This window comes from Chlorocebus sabaeus, chromosome 2 (assembly GCF_047675955.1).
Source record: "Chlorocebus sabaeus isolate Y175 chromosome 2, mChlSab1.0.hap1, whole genome shotgun sequence".
In the NCBI taxonomy this organism is placed as follows: domain Eukaryota; kingdom Metazoa; phylum Chordata; class Mammalia; order Primates; family Cercopithecidae; genus Chlorocebus; species Chlorocebus sabaeus.
Window position 1 is genome coordinate 7,789,438 of NC_132905.1, and position 12,202 is coordinate 7,801,639.

General features: G+C 41.4%; 1 protein-coding gene across 2 annotated transcripts; it reads right to left on the reverse strand.

Annotated features, from left to right (window-relative positions):
• Nucleotides 1-148: 148 nt before the first annotated feature.
• On the reverse strand, nucleotides 149-12,147 carry CSTF1 (cleavage stimulation factor subunit 1). Of its 2 annotated transcripts, none has more exons than XM_008013550.3 (6): nucleotides 11,987-12,147; nucleotides 8,745-8,945; nucleotides 7,000-7,277; nucleotides 6,643-6,840; nucleotides 5,086-5,476; nucleotides 149-934 (listed from the first exon to the last, which is right to left on the reverse strand). In XM_008013550.3, exons 2-6 carry the CDS (start codon nucleotides 8,911-8,913, stop codon nucleotides 675-677), a joined length of 1,296 nt encoding a protein of 431 aa, XP_008011741.1. In that variant the 5' UTR covers nucleotides 8,914-8,945; nucleotides 11,987-12,147; the 3' UTR covers nucleotides 149-674. The 2 variants fall into 2 exon arrangements, with proteins under 2 accessions (XP_008011741.1, XP_008011731.1); XM_008013540.3 differs by having other exon boundaries at nucleotides 11,812-12,132.
• Between the last annotated feature and the right edge of the window lie 55 nt (nucleotides 12,148-12,202).

A 12,202-nucleotide genomic window follows, 5' to 3' on the forward strand; every position in this document is an offset into this window, starting at 1 on the left:
AATCTTAACAGAAATACAGTTACTAAAGACAAGTATTGCAGATATTTCAGGATAATGTGGCGAATATGTTGAAAGATATTGTTCCTATAAATTGTCAGGAAAAACTGGCCATTAATTTTATTAAAGTGAAAAATATGTAACACTAAAGTTGCAGATCTGAGCTTTATTATCAGAATAACATCATTTCAGGATAGAATTGAGGGATTCTTGAAAATGCTTTTGATATGGCATAAAACTCTGGAGTCTCAGAGCTGCATGCCTACTTATCTGTTCAAATATATCTGGAATGGAAATACACAGAGGGTTTAGCAGAACAAGCAAGAAAGTTGACAAAAGAACCAAATGAAAATTCCTCATGACAAAAGCACTTTAATACCCTACCCTTCTTCAATCAAGAGATCAAAAGAAACGGCAAGTCCTGTATTTACAAAACTGATGAAAATCACACTGCAATAATCAGTGAATGTAGAACTGCACAGATCTGTGTTTCCAGCTTTTTCCACCATGATTGTACATCAAGGTAAAAAAAGATTCTTTTATACAAATCCAAGAAGGATGTGGACAGAGGTGGCAGCAAAACTGCCAAGGATGGTGCACTGACTTACGACTGCAGCTGACACAGGACGTGGGGGGAGGGCAGAGTCCTCGAGAAAGAACCCTACGGAGAGGGCGGCTCAATCGGTGGTCGATCTCCGGTACCAAAACCGCGCTCTGAAGTCATCGCTGCACGTCATGAAGCCGGGGTTGGTGGGGGAGTGCACTATGCAGCGTACAATGTTGTTGTGCCCCAGTGAGAGCAGGTTTCTCCGCTCAGCTGTTCTCGAGTCCCAGCAGCAAAGACTGATCGTCCTCTCGTCGGGCAGCAACACATAGTCCTCAGTGTGGTTAAACACAGCCTGCGTTCGGTGCACCTGGCGTCCACTTAAACCCGCGCCTGCCACAGAGACCAAGAGGGATAGCTTTCTAAGTCCACATCTTAGACTGTCAGAACGTTCTAGCATTCAATGTAAAAGCATTGTAAACCTGTTGAAGTGATACACCCTGTACACTTTCAGAAACTCGAAAAAAGTACAAAAAAGAAAATCAAACCAGGCACAGTGGCTCACGTCTATAATCCCAGTACTTTGGAAGGCTGTGGAAGGAGGCTGCTTAAGCCCAGGAGTTTAAGACCAGCCTGGGCAACAGACAACAGAGCAAGAGCAAGACTGTATCAGGAAGAAAAAAAAAAGAGGGAGAGAGAGAGACCATCAGATCACCTGAAGCAATACTGTTACTGTCCTAATGTACTTCGAGGCTTAAAAATACATAAAAAATTGATGCCACTATATTTTTCTATTATAGTTTCAAACCAACTTTATGTTTAGTACATTTTTCCATGTTTTTTTTAACTAGATGCAAAGTGCCTCATGTTTAGAAGCCCCATTACTTATTTAACAATTCTTCTGTGTGTGTGTGTGTGTGTGTGTGTGTGTGTGTGTGTGTTTTTAGGCAGAGTCGCTCTGTCACCAGGCTGGAGTGCAGTGGTGTGATCTCGGCTCACTGCAACCTCTGCCTCCTGGGTTCAAGCGATTCTCCCGCCTCAGCCTCCCAAGTAGCTGGGACTACAGGTGCGTGCCACCACACCAAGCCAATTTTTGTATTTTTAGTAGAGACAGGGTTTCACCAAGTTGGCCAGGATGGTCTTGATCTCTTGACCTCGTGATCCACATGCCTCAGCCTCCCAAAGTGCTGGGATTACAGGTGTGAGCCACTGCACCTGACCTATTTAACAATTCTTTTACTTCCTTTTAGTTTATATCAATTATAAGTAATGTTGTAATGAATAATATCCTTTGTACAGAAAGCTTTATTTCCTTAGGAGTAAATTCCTAGAAACAGAATTACTGAGACAAAGTATATGAATATCTGCTTTCCAAAAGGAAGCCTTTTTATGACTATAAATTACATATTTTAATGTTTAAACTACCAAATGAAGTATAAAAAGGAAAATAAAAACTGCTTAATAATTGCACCCATCCGAGGAAACAGTCAATACTTTGGTGAATACCCTTTCGAAATATCTAAGTGTTATGTGCTCACTTGTAAATTTTCTCTCTCTCTTTTTTTTTTTTTTGAGATAGAGTCTCACTCTGTTGCCCAGGCTGGAGTACAATGGTGTGATCTCGGCTCACTGCAACCTCTGCCTCCCGAGTTCAAGAGATCTCCTGCCTCAGCCTTCTGAGTACCTGGGATTATAGGCATGCGCCACCACACAAAACTAATGTTTGTATTTTTAGTAGACACGGGGTTTCGCCATGTTGGCCAGGCTGGTCTAACTCCTGACCTCAGATGATCTGCCTACCTCGGGCTCCCAAAGTGCTGGGATTACAGGTGTGAGCCACAACCCCCAGTTTGATTTGTAACTGAAGTCAGAGTATTTGTCATATACTATTAATATTCAAGCATATGTAGTGCAGATCTGTAAAGACAGAAGACAGCTTGGTGGATAAAAACACAAACTCTGTGGTCAGATGTGGGTTGAACACTTACTAGTGATGTGACCCTGGGCAAATTACTTAACATCCCTCAGCCTTAATTTTCTCATCTGTTCCACGGGGTAGTTACAGAACCTACCCCATAAGGCTGAGGATAAGAATAAGAGAATGCATGGGAGGCTCTGGACTGTGAGTGCTCAGGCAATGTTAGCATGCATACTTATTTTTAAAGGTGTACGTTGTCCACGGATGCGTAACAGATTTCCTTAATGCTTCTTATTGGACATCTATGCTGTTTCTAACTTTCAGCCACTCCAAATGATGTTGGGACACACAGTCTTTTATGGGCATGTGCCTGTTTGTCCAATTACCTCTTTAGGTTGAATTTCTAAGAGTAGATATAGTGGGTCAAAAAGCATGTATTTAAAATTCTGATATGATAGCAAACTGTGCTGAAATATTTTACCAGCTGACTCTCTGACCAACCAAACATGATATCCTCAAATCTCTATCAATAGTAGATTAATATAAATCTTTAAGACTCCTAAAATCTGATGAACAAAACCAGGTCCCCATATTCATCTATTGGGTCTGCAGCGAGGCTGGCCACCTTTTCTTATATTTCCTGACCATTTTTCTCTTCTGCAGTCCCCTGTCCTTTGGCTCCTTTTCTCTCAAGTTTGGACTCATCCTTTTCCTATTTGAGTTCTCTTTACAGATTAAGATATTAACTCATTGTCTAACATCTGTATATATGCTATAACTACTTTCCCCCAGTCCTGTATTTTAATTATTTATATTGTTTTTAATTTTTTGCAACCCAATTTCTAAAGTTTTCTTGATAGTTTTTCCCTTTTCATCATTCAGAAACCCTTTGAATTCTAACTAATTATTATTATTATTATTATTATTTTTGAGATGGAGTCTTGCTCTGTTGCCCAGGCAGGAGTGCAGGGGTGCGATCTTGGCTCACTGCAACCTCCACCTCCCAGGTTCAAGCTATTCTCCTGCCTCAGCCTCCCGAGTAGCTGGGACTACAGGCGCCCGCCACCACGCCCAGCTAATCTTTGTATTTTTCGTAGACACGGGGTTTCACCATATTGGCCAGGCTGGTCTCGAACTCCTGACCTTGTGATCCGCCTGCCTCGGCCTCCCAAAGTGCTGGGATTACAGGCGTGAGCCACCGTGCCCAGCCCAAATTCTAACTAATTATTAAAACTAGGAACAGAAATCTTAACATGCTGACATGACAGGGGCTTGATCTGTGAAATGAGAAAAAAGGAAAAGGGGAATTTGCGCATAAATTCAGCATAATCACATTTTTGAAAAACCACATTGCTATTCCCCACTAAAACAAGCCAATCAACCTCATACTACTATAAAACATCCAAAACATTCCTAGAGTAAATATTTAAGCTCTTGTCAGTAGGCTGGTGTGTATCTGTCCAGATATAGCACACTCCTTAAAACAGTTACAACTTCTATAGGGGGAGTACTTTCACATTTACTCTGATCACTTTTGTATTTTCTTTTTGCAACAAACACAACTATTATAAAGCAGTTCTTTATAATAAATACTTTTCAGAACAATTTTATGCAAGTGTTTCAATGAAGTCACCAAGAATTATGATAAAAATGGCTCTTCCTAAGATTTGCTAGTTGTATCAGAAGTCAGAGAGAGATGGCTGGGGAAGCGAACTTTGGTTACAATGAGACAAATCTAAGGCAGGTTATGCTGCCCCCTAGTGGGTCAGATGTCACCGACTCTTCAATGCAAACAACACAGTCCAGTCTCTTCCAATACCGTTTTCTTATGATTTTTTTTGTTATGCTCATGCCAATTTTAGTGTATGACACAAACATATCTCACAATTGAGAAAACAATCAGAAATTTTCTGGAGGTTTTCTACCAGTCTTTGCTGCTACAAGGAACAGAAGACACAGTGTTTTAACATTCACTATCAAATAAGCAGACTTGGGCCCTACTAGTGATAGGATCAATTTAAATAGATTTCATTATAAAAATACTCCACAGGCACTACTGTGAGTAGTTACCAATGAGACCAACATACATTAATGAGAATTCAATGGATGCAATTTTTTTCTGTCTGCTTAGCCTACTTTATATCTGCATTCAGAACTCACGTGGTTTCCTTTGGGGGCTAGCTCTGCTCACTTAGGAATGGGATAAGATCTTTCCTCTCAGCCATTCTTTCCCGAATGCATATATTAGTAATACTGAGATCTACTATTGGAAACTTTTCTCTGGATTGCTTTCACTTTTCTGTGGAAAGAGGGTAGGCCAGTCTACAAATGGATCACCAGGTTCTCAAATGTTACTTGCGTGGAATCCAGACCTAGTCCATAGTGTGAGGTGCTCAGAAGAGCAAAGAAAGCACAGTTCTATTTCCAGCTCTGTCACTTATGAACTACAGACTTGGCTAAACGACTAAACCGGTAAGTCTTGGTTTCCTCTTATCTAAGAAAGGGATAACATCTGCCTTGCTCAATGCATAGACTTACTGTGTTGCTCTATTGTGAGGTCCTAAAAGAGAGTTCTGGAAAGTGTGAACACTACAGAAATGTTAAGTAACATCAACTTCTCACTTACCCGTGTATCTGACCAGTGTTCGTCCTGTTGATATTTCCCAAAGTTTAGCTACAGAGTCTTTTCCACTTGAGAGAATGTATTTAGAATTTTTGGAAAAAATGGCAGAACAAACTTCAGCACCGTCATGTGCTTTCTCAAAAGTTGTGATGCATCGATTTGAAACACCATCCCATAATTTGATGCAGCCGTCCTTGCTTCCAGTTACGTACATATTGGCACTAGAATTGTAATTAACGGAACATATAGCATCGGTGTGTTGATCTTGAGGATTGCAAGAGACAAAACATTGAAAGGTGTTGATATCATAAAGGCGAAGAGTAGGATGCTGAGTTCCGACAAGTATAAAGTCTCCAGAAGGATGAAAAGAGATGGAGCGTAACATTTCAGCTTCCTGTTAGGACAGAGACATTAACACAAGTGACCAACTGGTGAACAATTAAATCCAGAGGAAATGTGGAAAATATCTGGCTGATGAAAAGAATCCATAAAACAATTATTAGATATTACACAGGTATCACAAGAAAAAAAGGCTTTTTGGAATACATGAAAGTATTTTTTGAACAGATTCCCAAAACTAAATATTTACTGGTTACATTATTCCAAAAACTATAGAAGTGAGTTTCATATTTACAAATGAACACTGAGTAACACTCCACTAAGGATGGAGTATTATCAGACAATGACACATTCATGCATGGTTACTGAAGTACAACTTGTACCTAAGAGCTTCTTTAATTTGCTGTAGGGCTGCAAATATTGAGTAAAAAATTAAGTTTTTATTATTTTTTGTTATTATTTAAGTTACTATTATTTATTATTATTTTTTGCAGACAGGGTCTTGCTCTGTCGCCCAGGCAGACCGTGCAGTGGCACGGTCACAGCTCACTGCATGCTCAACCTCCTGGGCTCAAATGATCATCCTTGCCTCCACCTCCTGAGTAGCTGGGACCACAGGCGTGTGCCACCATGCCCAGCTGATTAAAATAATTTTTTTGAAGAGATGAGGTCTCACTGCATTGCTCAGGCTGATCTTACACTTCTGGGCTCAAGTGATCCTCCCACTTTGGCTTCTCAAAGTGCTGGGATTACAGACATGAGCCACTGCAACCAGCCTACTTTAATTATCAAATAGACAGAAGCCACAACTAAAACATTAGTATTTCTGCAATGCATATTCAAAATAGGGTAACAAATGTCACCTTGCCAGGAAACACTTAATACTTTCAACTGAATATTTTTTTATTCCTCTAAGTTATACATTAGTGAAGCTGGTCATGTTTTGTTTATAACAGGGATCTGCAACCTTTAAAGAGTGATACGGATTCCAAACCCTCCAAAGGGTCAGATTATAAACTCTGACCAGCCAGAGGGAGCAGGTACATGACAGCATGTGGCCTATGTGCCAACAAAATCTGATCCATCTGCCATCCGGCATGCATCCTGGTCTGTACTTGTCTCACAGGACGATCACTGAGACTACTTTTACAACGAGAACAGTTGTACAAGAGCTCATTGTATTTAAGAAAAAATGTAAACCTCCTTTCCAAAGATTCCTACCTGAATGTATTTGAAGGCTCTTTTTGCTGATGGTTTGGAATAATCGAATAATTTAAGAGTATAGTCCCTTGAACCAGAAGCCAGGATCTGTTCTGTGGGGTGGAAAGCGAGGCACGTGACTTCATCCACATGGTCATAAAGAGTTCGAATCACTGGATGGTTTTCCATATTTTGTTGTGCGGTCTCATTCATCATGACCTAGACCAACAAGAAGAGATGCTCAAGGTACAGAATGTGTCTGAATCCAAGTACATAATCCACAACTGTAGCAAACTAAAGCTGGTTTGAACCATACTCTCATTTTTCCAAAAATGAAAAACAGAAGGCAATCAGTAAGTATGTGACTGGAATTTTTACCTCTATTGGCATGGCACTTTTGGCCAACATCCTCTCTGTGTCAAGTATCTTTATTGAAGCATCAGCAGACCCAGTAGCTATTAACTGTCCATCTCTACTATAGGTAGCTACACGGCATGGTCCTTTATGTGATGTGACATAGCATGTTTCATACTCAGAAGCCTCTGGGGACATAGTCTGAACATCTGCATCAAATTCCAGGTCAATCCCTGTGCCAGGGGCAACAGTATCTGAACGACCAATTGCATACTGAACTGCGGTGTCATCATTTTCCATTCCTGAAAGAAATCAAAATTAAAGGCGTAACAAAACAAGTGTTTTTTTTTTTAAAAGGCCAAGATAAAATTCTAGATCCAAACTGGAAAGATGCTCACCAGCGTCAACTTCCTATTTCTTGGAGTCGCGTGACACCTAATGCTTTACAAAACTGTGTATTTTGCCCATGCTAGTCAAAGTTCACCACGCTGTGAGGCCACATGGCTTGCTGGAAGTTAGGCTCCAATAGACAAAGTCATTTTCCCAGGTTCTTGCCTCCAGAGTTTACTACTTTATCTACAACTACAGAAACTCAAAAAATAGCAGTTCTGTAGTTAAATTATCCATTTTTTCATTCCAAATTTTAATATTTTTAGGGTTGAGATGTATCAGCAGCTCTGATGCTCATTAAGTTAGCTACATTGTTAACATGAATGCTACTGAAATGTTTTTGAAAGAAAGCTGATATTTAAAAAAAAAGGTTTATCAAGAATATGCATTTAAAATGTATAAATAACTTGACAAATTAAATAATATGTTGATTAGTAGAGGAAAAATTAACACTGTGGATCAACAAGAAAATAAAAATGACCTTGAATTTTACCACCCAGAGATAATAACTGTTAACGTATTGGTATAAATTCTTAGGGATCCTTCCCCATGCACAGCTGTTTTATCTTTCAAAACAGTAATAGAGAAATGCTGTGTAACATGTTGTGACTCACTTGTTCATTTAATCAAGCAGAGCAAAAGTGCATCTTGGCTAATAAATATTCATCGATATAATTATATTGTAGTATTCAATTTTATGGATACTGAAAAATTTACAGCTAATTCCATGTTGTTGGGCATTGCAGTTTGTCCATTTTATTTCCCCAGGAGAAATGCTCACAATTGGCACTGCCACGTCAAAGGGTATTAACCTGTTTGGTAATTCAATACTTTATTGAGTGCTTTCTATTATTAGCCAGGTAGGCTCCAGGATATACTGCTGAATAATACAAGGTCCTGATCTTTACTGAACTTGTAGTCTTTTTTGACAAGGGAGCAGCAGGTGGGAAGTGGGGAGGTAAGGATCATATGGGAAACAATCCAAATGATAAAGGAAATGTCAAGATGACTGTTACAAAACAAATGGGAGGGTAACCGGGAAAATGCAGGAAAGGGTCGGATTATTTTAGGAGGGGTTAAGAGAACTCAGAGGACATTTGATGTAAAATCTGAAGGAAGTCAGTAATATGACAGAGTGTTCCAGATAATATGTACCAAGACCCTCAGGCCAGAACCAGCTTAAGGTCTTCATAATCTGAACTTTGCTTACCCCTTACTTACTGAGCTACCTCCTGAACTCATGCTGAACTAATTACTTACTGAAGTACCTGGCACGTACTAGGCACTAAAACGAAACAAGAATAATCTGGAAAAATTCTGCCATATGCAAACATCTAAAACCTTGCCATGGGATATATGGAATTGTGTTCACAATCTACCTAGTTTGATGAGATGCAGGAGCTGCTCCGAGGGTGCACAGACAGACTGAGGCTTGATTTCATTGATGAGGCCATTGGCGATGCTGATGTAGCCGTCATATAGCAGCTGGCTAATGATCAGCTTGTAGAGCTGCTGGCGGTCCTTCAAGCCCACTTTGGTTCTGTACATCTTGGAGAAGAGGAAGACAGTTTCCCTGCCAGCTGCAAAAAGGGAAAATGGATGGTGAAGGGTCGAGGCTCTAGCAAATCACAGAAGGAACAGAGGACTCTTTGGTCAGACTTAATCTTGCAGGACTCAAATCCCATCTCTACCAGCTGCATTGTCTTTGGTCGCTGACCTCATTTCTCTTAAGCCTCAGGTTCTTCAGCTGTTAAGTTACTGGAAGTTAAACAAGGTGCTGCATATAGAGCCCTGAGCACAGTGCCTGGCATACAGAAATTATTCAGGTCATGTTAGCCAATATTTACGGTACAATCCCTCATCGACTTTTCTTCCCCCACCAAACTACCTACCTATGATTTTTGTTCTTTATTGCTATCCCAGAATCTTCCATTTCTTTTGTTAATTAAACATTGACTAGCACCTGCAACATGCAAGCTAGCTGCTGTTTTGTCAAGGCCTAGACTGCTGGTTCTACTAGCTGAGCTGTATGTTTACTAATATCTTTTATGTTCATTCTCAAAACCTGTTTTAAGGCAACTGAGCTTGTGACTCTAATTCTATAATCTAATTCGACAGTAAATCAAAATATGAAGAAAAAAAGCAACTGTACTATAAAAACTCAACACAGTTAAATGCGTTAGAAAGGCTCGAAGGTGAGCTGCCCAATAAAATCCTGCCAATCAAGGTCAAAACAATAAAAATGGAAAACGCAGTAAAAATCTGGAAGGACTGTGCATGCACTGATTTACAAGTGTCTAAGTTTTCCTTTAGTCTTAAGAGACAAAAAAAAACTGTAAATGGCTTCTGGCTTATTCAAAAAAGAACTCCAACTGTTGAACATGATAATCTGCTTACTAAAAATCAACGCCTTTATGTATGTGTATGTTTGAACCAATATTAAAAGGCTACAGGTGTCTGGGTACAGCAATAAAGAATAAAAGTGACCTCAGAGCCTGATTTCTTTTTTTTTTTTTTCTTTTTGAGATAGAGTCTCGTTCTGTCGCCCAGGCTGGAGGGCAGTGGCCCAGTCTCGGCTCACTGCAACCTCTGCCTCCCAGGTTCAAGCTGTTCTCCTGCCTCAGCCTCCCAAGTAGCTGGGACTACAGGCACGTGCCACCACGCCTGGCTAATTTTCGTATTTTTAGTAGAGACGGGGTTTCACCATATTGGCCAGGCTGGTCTTGAACTCCTGACCTTGTGATCTGCCTGCCTCGGCCTCCCAAAGTGCTGGAATTATGGGCATGAGCCACTGCGCCCGGCCCAGAGTCTATTTCTTATACACTGTACGACACTGATGGTGTTAATAATAACCAACAACATTAAGCACTTCCTGCATGCCAGATACCGTCATGCTAGGTACTTTGTAAGCATCAGTTCACTGAATAAAATCATTCAATGTATTCAAGTATATGAAGTAGTATATGAACATAGTAAGTCCATGCTTGAGTAGAAAATCCTGGGACACAATAAAGATGATGAAATGAGTTCAAGGAGGTCAGAACACCTACTCAAGGTAAAAAGTGGCTGAGTTACTTATCCAAGGTTAAAAGCACACCAGAATTGCCAACTCCAGAGCCCTGAGCTTAACCACTGAAGGAGTTCAGGAAATGCCAGCCCAAAGCAAGATGCTTTGGCGGGCTGATTACTTTGAACTGAGGGCACTTGGAGAACAGTAGGCGGGAAGAGGCTTTCCCTGTGCTTTCCTTACCTGCCTAAAGTCTGACCCTCCAAAAATACCTCAATTGTCACGAATCCTTATTAACCAGGGAAGATTCACTCACATCATAGGAACCAGGGAAGATTAACTCGGATCACGAGAGGAGATTAGAGGTTGACACCACCCAGAGGATCACCTATTCTGTCTGCATTAACAAACTTGATTCACCATACATTTCCTCCGTTCACCCTCCCATAACTTGTGTTACAGCTGCTGCTTACCATCCTCCCACCCGCCCCCAACCCTCTATTCATTCCTTTCAGTAGCTCAGGATGCCATGTAAGCTTTAATCATCTGACTTCAACTTCTTAGTCTCGTATTTTGTGGGACTCCTGTACATAATTAAATATCGTTTTTCTCCTATGGACAATGTTTAGTTACCCGAAAAAAATGGGCGATTCTTAAGCACCAACAAAGAATGAAAATCACAAGTGGGTAGTCTGGCAAAGAAAAGTTGATGAGAGATTCTACTGTTAATGTCGTGCTAATATGACTTGAATAATTTCCGTATGCCAGTTCAATGCTTTACATGCACATCCTGTTTACCCTGCAGTAATCTGTTAATTTGTCTTATGGTAATTTAACTCTTAGTCTTAATAAGGTACCTAGAAGGATGGAGGGAAGTCATTTTTGGTTCCCCTACACCACTATTCTATCCGGTCTCTTCACTTCTGAGCACATGTCGGGTATACAAATATATATATACACACACACACACAATTTGTGTGTATATATGTATACATGTATGTGTATATATATGTGTGTGTATATATATTTTAAAATGGCCCAGTCCTAACTTCTCAACTCCCACAGAACGGTCACTCGCCAGGTAAACAGAAGCCTAATTATCCCCAATTTGCAGGTGAGCACACGGAGACACGAGGACAAGAACCCGATCCAGGACCGGTTACATCGCAGTTGATAAGGCTAGAACACAGACGCCCCCTCACTATATGCGCCGCGACCATCTGGATGCAGAGGCGAACTAAGGACTGGGTGGGAATGCAAGCGAGGCCCTTTGAGGAAGAGGAGGGGGTGCAGGCCAAGCCGGGCAACTTAGGAAGCACAAAGTAGAGGCGCACGCCATCTTGCTAACTCTGGACTCCCGGTCTCGCCCCAGTCGTTTCTGTGGTTTTCGCTAAACGCCCCAGCCGACCGCACCAACCACGCTCCCTGTGCCCCAGTACCAGCTGGTCCGGTTCTCTCGGTATCCCGCTCTCTCCTGGAAAAATGGAGGCGCGAATCCTGCCCAATCGACCGCTCCGAGAGCACATTCACTGCGCACGCTGAAAGGGCGCCAAGCCGACCGCTGCGCTATCGATCGGTCGCACTCTCGCTTGCTTTTCTCGCCATCTTACTTACTGGCACGTTCAAAAGGTTAGTTCATCCCCTCGGACTTTATCTCCAATGCGACAACCTTGATGTCAAGGGGCTGCTGCCTCACCGATAAATGGCCGACCCCGGAGAGTACCCTGGGGCTGGCACTGCCAGGGGTCTGGCTGGCCGTTGGCTCCGCCACTTCCGGGGTCTCAAGGAGCAAGTGCGCCTGCGCGCGGTGTGCGCCTTAAACGAGACTCA

Coding starts and splice junctions, on each gene's coding strand:
- CSTF1 (XM_008013550.3), bottom strand. CDS start 8,913: ATGTACAGAACCAAAGTGGGCTTGAAGGACCGCCAGCAGCTCTACAAG. Junction 7,278..8,744: donor CCTGCATCTCATCAAACTAG/GTAGATTGTGAA, acceptor GATTTCTTTCAG/GAATGGAAAATGATGACACC. Junction 935..5,085: donor AACACTGGTCAGATACACGG/GTAAGTGAGAAG, acceptor TCTCTGTGGCAG/GCGCGGGTTTAAGTGGACGC.